General features: G+C 43.5%; 1 protein-coding gene across 1 annotated transcript in view; it reads right to left on the reverse strand.

Annotated features, from left to right (window-relative positions):
* Positions 1 to 14,600, reverse strand: part of PTPRG (protein tyrosine phosphatase receptor type G) — a 729,284-nt gene that overhangs the window by 48,947 nt on the left and 665,737 nt on the right. The window contains exons 13-14 of the mRNA XM_031662790.1: positions 13,216 to 13,348; positions 851 to 937 (exon numbers count right to left, since the gene is read on the reverse strand). Coding sequence (XP_031518650.1) covers positions 851 to 937; positions 13,216 to 13,348 — 220 coding nt within the window. The remainder of the gene's footprint in view (positions 1 to 850; positions 938 to 13,215; positions 13,349 to 14,600) is intronic.

The raw sequence follows: 14,600 nt of genomic DNA on the forward strand, positions 1-14,600 counted from the left end.
TAATCTGATTTACCCACAACCAATGGAGATGAATCATTCCATGTAAGAATTCTAACATAAATTCTATAAATTGGTTCATTGAAAGTAAAAAGGGACTGCTTCTGACATAATATGGATTAGTGAATTAGTCTAATTAGCCATTTAATATTAAAAGATCTTAATATTAAATAGAGTTTGCCTAAGACAGGCCTTACAGAAATATTATCAAGAGATTCAAGTGTGGTGATTAAAACTGCACAATCATGAGTTCCAAACATTTATTATAAATCTTTCCAGGACAATAATTTTTCCAAGTATTCAAACTATCCAGAACTCATATGCGTTTCCTTTAAAAAAAAAAAAAATTCACCATTCTTAAGGAAAAACACACAGTACATCCACGTTTGCTCACTTCTGTCTCCCCTTCCTACTCTTCATCCCTAACTTATCTACAAATTTAGGTTTCTAAGAGATATTTTTCACATAAGGCTAAATGCATGCATTATATGTTTTTTTAAAAGCTCAAAACCATGCAAATATCTGAAAATTTGTAAAGAAAATGGATGCAACACACATACAGACACACAAACATAGAGCACCCCCAGTACATACAAACCCAGAAACAAGTAACACCCCCAAAACTGCAAAATAAAGCAAAGCAAGCACACACAGGACATACTTTAATTGGTACCAGCTACCCACAAGCTGAATTGACATTTGCAAGTCTTACTTTTGGGAATTCAGGTAAAGCAGGTGAGTTTCACCACTGTGCCATCTACAAGACTTTAATCCCCATGGCAACAAAACAAAAATTTGGCAAGCCAGTCCCGGCCATCAAGACACCCCCCACTTAAGCTTGACCGCCCCTCACCTGCTCCCCTTCTCTCCTCTCTCCCCAGAAGAAGGCACTTCACGGAAACGTCTGGGAAAGCCCTTGGACTTTATTTTGTTACACCCTCTAAATGGACAAAAAACAAAAGAGAACAGGTGTAGAATACAGTATTTTCAATTGGCCACCAAGAGTTCCATACAAATGCCCTCCCCTCCCGTCTAACACAGACAGACCCCGTCATCAGGCCTCATCTGTGGCATTTTCAAAAGAGGATGCTGAGGCACAAAGGTGTCTGGACTTTATGAGGAGCTTTTATGCTGAGGTAAGAAATACCCAGTCAGAACTTTACTCTTGTAAGTCATCTTTACATAGTCGCAGCCTCTATTACCCTGGTGTTAATGGAAGGTTAGGATATCACACAGTGATGACCCTTGTCATGCATATACCCACTCTTCCACCTTTGACACACTGCCCTGGCAAACAGAATGGCTTAAAATATCATTGGAGTAAAGTTAACTTGGAGATCATTTGGTCCTCCCTTCTGTGACAAATGTCTCTGAATTTGGTGCCATTAGACACATTTGGGGTTTTGTCTTTTACCCCATGCTTTCATCTCAGAACAAACATTTTCTTAATTCACAATACAGATTGGAGAATAAATAGGAGAGGCACCTCAGGGAGATGGGAACAGCAGTTGGCAAGTTATTACTATATATTAAGTCCTATATTTAGTTTCCCCTTAAAACTTAAATAACTGTAGCATCTGAGACTTGGCTACAGAATTTGAAAGATGCACTTCTGTCACACAAGAACACTTGAAAGTATTTATTTAATTATATTTAGTCTCTCAAACCAGCTGGGCTATAAGATTTCACACTGAAATGATTCCTATTCTTTTTCCAAACTCTGTCGATAAAACAGCAATGACAAACTCAGATATATGGAAGTTTTCTTTTTTGGAAGCTCTATTGAGTCCCACAAAGAATTCTGAAGCCAGGTATGTAATTCCAAAGGAATTAACATCTTAACTATTGAGTCAGCTGGTGGTTTTTTACTTCTAGGAATGAACATCCTCTAATTCTTGAGTGTTACGTTTTCTTCACCCTTAATACAAGCTTTCAATTATTGTGTTAATTACTAGACTTCATATTAGGTAAAAGTGCTTGGCACAGGAACCAAAACTTGGAGAAGTCAAACTTGGAAATACGATTACAAGGGGGGAGGGACTGCTGTAACACAGAACTTCTTGTCTCCCTCTATTGAGTACATCCTGGAACTACAACAACTGTCCTACAAACATCATGGATATACTCAGTGTGGCTACGAACATTAATCTGAAGAAATCATGAGTGTGTTGGAATGTTTTTACAAATTCTCATAAAAACTTGAAATTTGCAGCTTCCTAAAATATTTAGACTTTTTCTCAACCCTTAGCCCTACTCTGAATTCTGCCAGATTCACTCTTTCAGGAATTTTGGAGCAGAGCCGGCTATCTCCGCAGTTTTTCCTCACACACAATCACAGGCGCTTAAAACTACCACCCGTAAACTGACAACACTTTTGCTGAGAAGCAAATGCCACACAATCAATAACTAATATCTTGAATAACTGAGATATTTGAGGCTACCTGAGCAAACCAGCAGAACAGACATAATCAACCCTGGGGGGAGAGAGAAGACAGTTAATTCTGAGAAATCCAAAGAAAGATGGTTGTTACCTAGAATAGACTGAACATACAAGGAGTTTCCCTTTCCTGAAAAGTGAGCTTGGTTTAAAAATTTACCCACCCACCGCTTCCCTTACAGAATCAGTCCAGCTTTTTAAGTATCATGGAGCATGTTTAACTGGCAACCTTTAGCAGTGAATCTCTATCTGCTTTTGTCTAATGACTATGTGTTAGCTTGTTCCAAGAGCTTCCACTGGCATCTCAGGGCCAACTCGACAGCAGGGGGCCGGTTACTATAACAACTGACAGCTCTCGTGAATTCTGAAAGGCCCCTGAGTAGCCATTTGGGAAACAGTTATTGAGCAAAAAGTTGCCTGGGATCGGCAGCATTAGCTGCCATGTGACCCAGATCTCCCAGCACAGGCACATGGAGAAAGAAAAGAGGTGACCACCTCCAGGAACAGTTGGGGACCTCAAAAGACTCCCTTCCCCCATCCCTTTCAGCATCTCAGAGCAAGGTAGTTTAACACCACGGTGTCATCAAAAACTCAAACCCTCTGAGGCAAGCCATATTTTGGCACCACAAAATGTGCTTGAGCTCTCCCCAATGGCTTGACACATTGTCAGGCTTTGAAAGCTGAATTGTAAAAATTATTCCTAATGATTAAAAAGTCTTGAAATATGGCCATAGATATGGTTCCAAAAAGAAAAGAATGGCACACTCACCAGTTTAAAAAAAAAAAAGATGCCAGAATACCTGTGGTCCAGTAAATGGTCTGTTGGTAGAAAAGATGGTGACCACACAAACCCACCAAAAATAATGACTTGGAAGCTCAGAGTTTTCCAGACTAGACAAAGTTTTATATAAACCTACCTTTTGATTCTCACTCTGTCCCTCAGCATAAGAGGACACTGAGCAACTAGGACTGACCCAGTGCCTTTGTACATGTAGAATCTTTCAGAAAAGAATCTGATTCTACCCATAACAGTGGACTTTGCTTTGCATAAAGAAAGGGCAGTTTGGCAGAGTTTGCCCTAACAAACAATGAATGTGCCATGATCCAGTGCTTCTGGGTCATCTCCTACACAGTGACCTCTGCCTGGAGCACTTCTCCTTTTACTTTACTTTTCTTTTTTTTCTTTTGAGATGGAGTTTTGCTCTATTGCCCAGGCTGGAGTTCAGTGGCGTGATCTTGGCTCACTGCATCCTCCGATTTTAAGCAATTCTCTGCTAAGCCTCCCGAGTAGCTGGGATTACAGGCACCCACCACCATGCCCGGCTAATTGTTTTTGTGTTTTTAGTAGGAACAGGGTTTCACCATTTTGGCCAGGCTGATCTTGAACTCCTGACCTTGTGATCCACCCGCCTTGGCCTCCCAAAGTGCTAGGATTACCAGCATGAGCCACTGTGCCGAGCCTCCTTTTTCTTTGTTTTGTAAAAAATACAGCCCAAACATTCTCTCCTCCGAGAAATCCTTCTTGGCTCCCTCTTCTCACCTAACCCTGGCTGTGGTCAGAGTCTCTCCTCCGAGAAATCTTTCTTGGCTCCCTCTCCTTCTCACCTAACCCTGGCTGTGGTCAGAGTCCCTCTCAGATCAAGTTTCCTTGATCACTATTGCAACCCAGGGGAATGCAAATTTAACCACCCACAGAGGCCAAATAGGCAGGGAACAGTGGGGAGGGCAGAGACTGGCAAACTGGCAAGGGAGAGCTTCTCAAAAATGGCCACCATGGCGCCATCCACCGACACAAAGGAATCTGAGAATAATGTTGCTAAATTGTCCAGTTTATCACAAGAAGCCAGACAACTCGGGTTTTTTTGTCACATCCTTCTATTTTCTAAATAATTCAAGATTTTATAAAAACATGCCAGCTAAATAAAACTGGTCTGGAGACCACCAGTTTTCGACTCTATTTGGGATTACCTTGGTTTACCTGCTCCTGTCTTCCTCTAAGGTATGAGTCCCTTAAATGCAGGAACTCTGTCCCCTCAATGGCTCTCCAGTGCCTGGAACTAACTAGATGCTTAAGAAATGTTGAATGAACTAACAAAGGAGTAACTAGGCCAGCCATAAAGGGTCTTAGGTCAACAAAAAACCCAAAATGCTAAGTCTGAGAAATTAAAAAACTTACAAGCTGTATGATCCTGGACAAGTCATTCCCCCTTCTGGAAACTGTTTCCTCTCTTGGGACAAGGATGATGCAGTCCCTGATGCCTTGCCTACCACGCATGGCTGCTGGAGGATTAAATAACATAAGGTGTCCTTTGTATTAATTCAGCCATTATTGCTGGTTAACAGGGGTGTTTCCCCTTTCCTACGTCTTCACAGTTACCTGCATGGGAGGAGTCATTCTTATGACACCTGTCTCCTTTGTGACTTTGTTGGGGTGAAAAGGGGACAAACACCTATACCAAAATACAGTCATCATCAAGTAGACCTGGAAGTGTTGGCTGCTAGAGCAGATGGGTGAAGAGCATGTGCCTGGGCTCACAGCAGCTCTGGTGTCATTGTTGCTTCTGTGGCAGTACAGGAGGGATCTGCGTTCCAGTGAGGCACATGTGGTCAGTCATCCCTCAAGCAAGAGAGGGGTGTTACCACATGCCACTCTCGACTCTCGCATGCATCTGTTTGTTTGCCTGAGCCTCCATTATGCCAACACAAATCCCCCACACATTTGCGGTTTGCATCCCTTCATATTTATTACACTCTGTCTCCCACTGAACATCCAGGGAAGAAAAAAAATTGCAATGTCAACAAAACTCACTTGTTTTCATGAACAGCATTCTTAATGAGGAGGCACCAACACATGGCAAAATTTCTGAAAATCTAAAGATGGGACTTAGAGTAAAAGAGAGACCTTTTCGTATTTGCATATGTGGCTAAATTGGTGTTGACTGATTTACCACAGAATTTACAGATGGCTCGGTCATGTGCTGAAGTGAATCTACCAGATCAGAGTGTGAAATCCTTCTCATACCAAATTTTAACAAACCTGGGTCAGATGTTACAATTCCCACTTAGAGAGTATCCAGTTTTCTGTTCCAGAATCAGAAGTTAGCTCAACCCTATCTGAATTTGAGAAGTAAAGCTGCTCTATACTTTTGGAAGTCTTTTTCTAGGCTAGAATTATGGTCAATAAGATATTAAACATTTAATATCAAGAAAACTAGCAATGATCAGCTGGACTGAGACAGACCAAATAGGTTATATTATTCAACATCAAAATCTCAAATGATGGAGATGTAACTGAGTGAATACCACTAGTCGGCTTCCAGAACACCTGAAAATATAACTGGTTTCTGAAGTTTTCTTCCACATGATTTTGGCAAATCCAAAACAAAGGATGATTTCTGTCTGGCCTTCCAAACCAGTTTACTCCCACCATGTCCAGCAGCGGAGACATCCCCCTTTTTGTGTGTCTTTTTGACACACAAACATGCACTACAAAAGTAGGCTGTGGAGGGCAATATATGCCACCAGGCATGCTACTCCTCCTCTGGACAAGATAATGTACTGGTTAACACAGTGGGCTATGAAATCAAATTGTCGGGGTTCAAATCCATGATCCACCAAAAATTAACACTGTGACTTGGGTATGTCACATGATCTTACTAAGCCTCTGTTTTCTGATCTGCAAAATGAACATAACAATACTAATTATTTCCCAGGATTCATATACTAATTAGGTGGAGGTGTAATCTGCTGAGCACATGTTTAGTATGGTACATAGTCATAAAAGGTTCTTTGCTTGGCCAGGCATGGTGGCTCACGCCTGTAATCCCAGCACTTTGGGAGACGGAGGCAGGTGGATCACCTGAGGTCAGGAGTTTGAGACCAGCCTGGCCAACATGGCAAAATCCATCTCTACTAAAAATACAAAAATTAGCTGGGTGTGGTGGTGGGTGCCTGTAATCCCAGCTATGCGAGAGGCTGAGGCAGGAGAATCGCTTGAACCCAGGAGGCAGAGGTGCAGTGAGCTGAGATCATGCCATTGCACTACAGCCTGGGTGACAAAAGTGAAACTCCATCTCAAAAAGAAAAAAAGGTTTTTTGCTTAAGAACCTTTAGATATACAAAGCCTTTTCAGATATACAAAGCTATTTCAGGGGTGAGATATTGCTCATCAGAGCAATCAGAACTACCTTCTACGCAACATCCCTCAGGATTACAGAAAAAAAAAAACCCCAAAATATCTTTGTAATACTCACAATTCTAAGCAGACAGAAATGTCTAGCTTGTAATAGCTATGCCCTTTTACAGCACAACTAATAAATAAGTTGTACCCCCAGCACACTGACTGGACACTGGGCACATAGCTCCTCTCCCAGCATTAACCTCAAATTATGTAAATCAAAAAGAAACCTTCCAAAAATTTTCCTCTTCTCTCTGAGTGGCAGCAGCTGTGCTGCTCCAAGTCTTTTCAGGAATGTCAGCACATTAGTGCCATATAAACAGCTTGTCTTGGTAAGGCAGGGGATGGGGAGCTCTTGGAATGCAATATCTGACTGTTGCAATTCAAAAGGTATGTTTTACTACTATCTTAAAGTAATAAGACCACAATGGCATACTTCGAAAACTTTTGAATTGATTTCTTTTCCCTTATTTCCAATAGCTCTGAACCACTGCATGGTTGATATGCATTGCACTATTTATAAGGCACACAATAGGGTCCCATTAAAGCTGTAACTGTTAGTTGATTTTATTTTTATTATCTGCCTCACAACCCTACCCCTTGTCCAAAATCACTTTGCGAACATTTCTTCCTAGTTTTATAGCAACTTCTGTGTTATTACAGATTCTGGTTCCTACCACTCTTCAAGGCAGACCTTTGCAAGGGACATTCAAGGGAGAACTACAGCATCCTACCTGAAACATCTCAGCTAAAAACATTTTAGAATAAATGTCTCCCCACTGACCCTTGTTGCTGCCTATGAAAACACTGCTCAAATAGTCCCCGATGAGACTGATGTCTGAGGTCTCCCAGACATACAGGTATCTGAGGTTTCTGCTCGTGGTTTTTAGTTTTGGCCAAATTTTAAGTACAGTTTAATGACTGCTCTCCAAAGTTCTCCCTTACAGGAAACATACCTAGCTCAATGATGCCAATGGGTTTAAATATTTAAGAATACTGTGGCAGTATTCTTAACAAATACCCATGTGTTTCCCCTACCTCATCTATGTCCTTGGGGCTGTGTGACCATCTGTGGCCAGTGGTGAATGAAGGAGTGAAGGGTTCCACTTCTAGGCCAAGCCATTGAGAGCTCGGTGCCTCCTCAACTTCTATATCCCTGCTACACCAATTTGGGAGATATGTGTTCCAGAAAGAGAAACCACTAGCGGAGGACGGCTGCTCAACCCTGTCAGACCTCATGTGGGTGAGAAATAAACCTTCGTGTGTTATTAAGCCTCTGGGGTGCTGGGGTATGTCTGCTGCAACAGCAATGAAGCTTACTCTAATACAGCCAACCTGGAATTAATGAGGCTGGCCACTGGGCTTCAGAGTCGTTTCCTGGGGTTGGGGGTGGGAGTGGGGTCATGTCTTTAACCCAGTTATTTAGGAATGTCCTCCTATGGAATTGCCTTTAAGGCCTATTAGGAGCATCACCCAAACCAATTTCATTAACATTATAGTCACCCCTTTCCTTTTTTGGCCCAAAGTGGTTCTGCTCAGTTGGTTAACCTACATTTATGCTATATTTAGCTCCAAACAGATGAGTTTTATCTATTTCTAGGATAAATACTTTGCACAACTGAGATCCTTCAAAAGAATGAACTCTAGAAAGAAATTCCAAAAGTTATTTTCAAGCATGTTGTATGCAATGGACATATTGGAAACTGTGTACAGCTATACAATGTGATGACATTTAAAGGACAAAATTCATTTAGATCTGTACATTTGATTTTCTTTATTAAAAAAAACAACTTCATTTGAGGCATACCAGGACCCAAGTTATATTTTCCATTTTTCCCTAAAGTCAGATCTGGTATAACACTACAACTAATGCCTGCACATGCACCACGTGCCAGGCACCAGGACAAGCATGTTCCACAGCTTGCACTGAATCCTCACGTGAACTTGTGGCCCATTTCTTAACTACATTTTGCAGATGAGGAAACTGAAGTTGGTGGAGAAGCCTTTGTCTAAGGCAGTGTGTCTTGACCTGTTTTTCATTGGCACCTCCTCTAAGGGGCCCTTTTAGACTCTTTTCCCCCGTAATTGCCCAGTGCCAATTTTAATACCATGAATGCACAATGCTGTTTTCATATATGTAAATCTGTGCTTTATACACAAAATAAGTTTATAAAAATCTCCCCAAAACAAATTCACACCTTGAGAGAGGACAGCACTGCTGGTACGAACACACGCTCCACAGCTGCACAGGTAAGACAGTGTGGTAGAGTGTGGCTCAGAATCCAGGCTACATGACTATAGGCCCATGTTACAGTCTCTAGACACAGTAATGTTTCTTTATGATCTTGCCCTCCTGCAGTTTTGGCTCCTTAAATACCTTCCCATCATCCTCAGGATATGGCACATCTCCCTTCGATGAGGCCCTCATGATCTGGCCCTTGCTGTCCCCACACTCTGCTCCAACAACACCGAGCCACATGTATCTGCTTGCAGTAGGCCAGGCTTTTCCTCCCCAGCTTCATTCTTCCACCCTCTTCACCTGGCTGACCGCTGCTTGGGCTTCAAGCTTGGCCCAGGTCCTCCAGGGAGCTTTCCCTGACCTCAACCCCCATTCCAGGTTGGGTTGAAGCCCTTCCTATATGCTGTTATAGCAACTTGGATTTACCCTTCTCCAAATACTCCCCATACTCTATTATACTTATTCATCTGCCTCTTCCAATAGACTGTGAGGGCCATCTCTAATGGCCTCATCTCTAACTCTCTAGGCTCACCAGGATGCATGGCAGGAACTCTGTAAGCATTGCATAAATAACAGGAAGCTGAAAATGGCTCCAGTGCACATGCAATAGAAATAGCTTTATAATTTTTTAAGTAACAGAATACCTAGCTGAACCTTCTACTCACTTTTTTAGGTCTTGATGGTCCTTTGGACAACCATCCCTTGTTCGGCTTCAGTCCAAGGTTTTGATGGCAGTGACACTGATCCTACTTCTAGACTCCAGAGTTAAATATAAGACCTAGGCCTGACAAGAGTGTTCCATCCTTTTGACCACCAAACGACTCCAGGGTATGGATAAATGATGTAAGTCAATAATAAGAGATGCCATGTTGGGACTTAAGTGGAACTATTAGAGGAGAAATATTCCCTTTCCACTGGGGTGGAGGCATATCAGTCTAACATGGCCAGAGGTTGCTCTGTGGAACAGGCAGAGGGCCTGCCTAAGCAAGAAGACCACACAGAGAGCAGATCCCAGAGACTGAGGGCAAGAGAAACACACAGACCAACCCAGCTAAGTCCTGATGTTCCATCTTACAAAGCCAGCCAGCCCCAATGCTCCTGAACTTCTCAATTCCATGAATCAAACTTTTTTTTTTTTCCTTGAGCTTAAGGCATTTTGAAATGGATTTTTGTCAACTGCAACAGAAAAGGGTTCTGAGCAACACAGTGGGTGATGATATTGCCAACTATTTGGCCCACAGCAGGCTTTCAACAAATGTGAGTTCTCATGCTCTTCCTTGGTCAAAGAATGTGGCTCAAAAAGAAAGGACAGTGATAGTACCTACCATACAGCTCTGTTGTGAGAATCACATGAGATGGTGCCACCCGAGTGCTTGGCACAGCGCCTGGCACTCAAAAAGGACTCACTGAAAACATTAGCACTAACACCACTGTACAGTGGGAGACTTGGAAGAGACAGACTTCAGAGACCTTGAGTGTAGTTTTCCACTATTTCATGAACCTATTAAGTTGTAGTATCAACAACTCGGAGAAAACACACTCAAAAATCAGAATAACTGCAAAGGGCCAGTCCTTGGTTGTGGTAGAAACTGCTGCCACAGTGAGCAGGTTTGAACCCCCCGGTGCCAGGCCTGCCTCCTGAAGAAATGATCCAGGTGGTTTTGATCTGCCTCAATGCTCTACTTATGACAAGTCTGTTTGCCAATCATCCAGTCTTACTGTGCCTCAAAAGGCAGAAGAGAAGCACTGTTGTTCTAGCTAAAAAACTGCATTGCCAAAGGGAAACACACAGCTCCTCTGTATTTACCAATTTTCTATGTGAGCCCCCCAATGCTTCCTTCTTTCACATTAATAATTTGTAAAAAGTTGGACAGAAAAAAGGTCCTTGTCCCCTCTAGGCTGTATGCTTAGCCAACTCATTCATCCTAACACTAATTTAATTTTACTTTCCTTGCTCTATAAGAATTTTCTTCTTCACACTCATTTTTTGTGCTACTGGGATTAGGAATCTGGTAAAAGCTCAAGTCCAGACTCTGTTGGATGAAGTTTAAAGCTCTGGTTACTTTAAATGAAGCTTTTGAAGAAATATATGCATACATGTATAATAAACATCATAAAAACATTTCAGACAGGAAATATTAAGATATTATTCAATTCATATTTTCCATTTGGACTCACTGAGTTTTTCAGAAGTATAAACAGTTGTCATTTTCTAAAGGGAAAATACATTTTGAATGGAAGGATTTTAAAGCTGTTTACTACATGACACAGCCCTTCCCTATAAGAAACCTGAAGTAAATACTCATGTTTTGGCCGGCTGGGTATGGATGCCTGTTTGGCCCCATGGTCCTTCTTGGTCACAGTGATCCATTTTGGGAGGGGGTAGAGGATCCAAGGTGGGCCAGTCAGAAACAATCCGGAGGGTTTTGCTAGAATTGCCAGGTACAAGGTGTTTCTTTATGCTGTGGCAGCTGTGGGACTTCTCTGCTCCCCTGTGGTGACAGCCTGAGACTAAAACCAAACAGTGCTGACTGAGCAGAGCCATGAGACAGGCATGCTGACCTTGTTAACCTCACCTGATTAGTTAAACTCACACTAGGTGGCTTCTAATTTACCAATGGGCTTCAAACATATTTGCACAACACTTTTTCCTGGAGAAGGGATGACATGGAGGTGAGTCTAGTGTTCCTATGCTCGCCCCAAAATACAACATACTTCATAATCTTGCTGATCTGCAGCACTAAAGGGCTTATGGTTACCGTCAGACGCCTGAGGAAACCTGAGATGACCTCCTTCCTTATTCTCCTGTTCCAGCCAATTAGGAACAGACCCAATCTGCCAGCAGATTCTGTTGCTCCCACCTTCAAAATAGATGTCTACGCAATGAATTATCACCACCTACACCGCTACCCTCATCTGAGACACAATTGTGTCCTTCTTGAACTAGTCCAGTGGTCTCCCCAATGGTCTGTGTTTCTGCCCCCGCTCCTCTTCAGTCTGTATTCAACACAGCAGCCAAGTAGTCTTGAAGTTAAATCACAACATTCTTCTGCACCAAACCCTACTCATCTTCGAGTGAAAGGCAGTGCATTAACAACGGCCCACAAGACTGTGCAGCATGACCCGATCCTGCTCTACCCTGTTTCTTTCCGATACCCTTTTCTGCCACCTTACCCCTGTACTCGTGTCTCAGCCCCACTGACCTCTGGCTCTTCCTGGTACACACCAGGCATGCCCTTGCCTCAGGGCCTTTGCATGTGCTGTTTCCGCTACTTGGAACTTGCCCCAGGTGGAGCCCATTTGGTTCCCTCCTCCTTTAGGTCCTTGCTCAGGTATCATCTCCTTGACCACTCTGAACACTCCTGCTAGGCCCCCATGGGCCCCTCCCCTTTCCAGATTTAGTTTTCTCCATTATCCAGTTACCACCATCTTAGAAATTACATGTTTTAGTTATTTGCTTTGTTTATTGCCTGCCTCCTCCACTAAAATGTAAGCTCCATGATAGTAAGGATTCTTATCTGTTTTACTCACTTTTTCAGAAATCACTTGTGCCTAGAAGACTGGCACACATTATGGGCTCAAAATTGAGTGAATGGAAAGAAGGGAGGGAGAGATGAAAATATGACACCTGTTTCTCACTGGTGAAGCCTGTCAGATGAAGGGCAGAAGCCGCCTACATCGGTCTGAGAGGTGAAGGCACCCAGGCCAACTGAATGGGCTTGATGGAGTTGCTCAGCTGAATTGGCTGAGATGGTCCGGCTGAAAAAACACAACTTCTAAAGAGAGGCTGCAACCTGGCTTCCCATGGGAAGCAGTGAGAGTCCGGATAGCTTACAATCTGCCATTTTAATCTTACATGTATTAAATACCACATAATATGCTAAATTTTTTCTTATAGCCCAATTTAATTTTCAGTGAAAGACTATGAAAAAAAAATTCTAAGGTAAAGAGGAGTTATGTGACTACAACAAAGTAAAGCATCATCTCAGAAAAACTGCAAATGCTATGACTTGTTAACTCATTTTGCTGGTTCTGAAACTAACATTCAAAGTGGACATGGGATTTGGATCTATCTAGCAAGTAGCAGAGCTGGGATTTGAACTTGGATCTCCTTGGTTCTCAAACAAAAACCTCTTTGGTACTAAATCCCAGAAGCTCACCATAAGTGCCTTGACCTCCAAAGTGGATCTGGCCCTGCCATTGTCCTGCCTAACAGAGACAAGAGGGTCTCCCAGGTGGCAAGACCAGAAACACTTAAGCTACCTCACCTTCCTGAATGCAGAGGCCGTGGGATTCCCCTCCCATGAGCAAAACCTGGCCAGCATCTGGCCCCCATATCTACGCTGTAGGTGCTGCCTGGCTTACCTCCAGTAAACGAGCACAGCAATGAGAAGGATGAGGCACACGAAGGTCAAGGCTGATACCACAATCAGAGGGATGATCCACTCCATCCTCCCTGGAGCAGGGCGGCTTATCATTCCAGAGGTGTTTTTTTCCGCTGCCAAGAGAAATCATCCCAGTTAGAGAACAGAGGTTAGTGGAGGTGGGAGCCAGAATGTGAAGCAGAGTTTTGTTCCAGTTTTGTGTGGTTTCTGGAGAACTGGGCCACTTGCTCTGGGCTGCCCCATGACAGGAGGGGCAATCTGCAGCCCTCACCATCTCCTGTCCCATCCCAACCCACACAGGGCCTCTTCTGTGGGGTGCATTCTGTAATCGGCAGTTATATGGACTTACAGATAGAGCTGAAGGTGTTTTTAGACAGCCGTACAGAAGACACAGACATTCCAGCCTTACCCCAAGAACATGACCGACCCAGAAGAGCCTTTGAAGGTGCTGAGGACGTGTGCTCAAGTCTCAAAGAAGCAAGGGTGGAATGGCTGTCCAAGAGCCTCTCAGGTTCTCTAGTGCAAGGGCAGGAGGGCTGGCATGAGGGGTTTCACTAGGATAACTAGAACTGGCTGTGACTATGACGACCATCTATTCTTTGCTGCTCAGCATCCCTTACTCTTTGCTGTAGGAACAACTACACCCCGATTCTGCTTTGGGAAACCACCTTTCCCTAACAGATATAGTCATGATGGGACAATCATCAGAGTGTGCGGTTCCCTGCTCTGGTCAACGATGTAGCACTCAAGCCAGGACAATTACGTCTTGCCCTAGAATCTCACCACTGACTCTAAGACTGAACAACAGCACATCCCAGCAGGAGCACCTAGGTGCTTTTGTGTGCAGGCTCCTACCATCCAGATCCCCAGAGATCCTGTTTTTCCTAAAATGCTTCTCTAGTTTGTCCTTTGATCCTATCACCTACCCCAGATCCTTCCAAAAGCTCCTATTTTCTTTCCTGAAGACAGGAAGCCATACCACACCCTATTCCCAGAGCACGTCTGTAACCAGCAGCCACAATCTAGAGGTTAGCAGGGAAAGCTTGCCAAATAGTTCAGGATTCTCGCTGGTCAGCCAATACCTGTTAACCAGGCAGCTCCTTCCTCCACCTCTCCAGGCCCTGAATATCTTCAGAAGTCCCCGGGAGCCTCAGCAGAAGATCCTATCTTCCCTTCCACTGTGGAGAAGATGCCTGGAACATGCCAGGTGGCCCAAATGAAGCCCCGGTTGGGATGCTGGGGCTGGGAAGAGCACAGGTGCACAGAGGCAAGCAGCGAAAAAGCAAAGGTCGTCTGTGACCACAGGGAGAAGCCCCTTAAAAAAATCTAACACTGGCTGCAGGCTGACTCGAGCCCAGCAAGGAT

Source organism: Papio anubis, chromosome 2, assembly GCF_008728515.1.
Source record: "Papio anubis isolate 15944 chromosome 2, Panubis1.0, whole genome shotgun sequence".
Taxonomy (NCBI): Eukaryota; Metazoa; Chordata; class Mammalia; order Primates; family Cercopithecidae; genus Papio; species Papio anubis.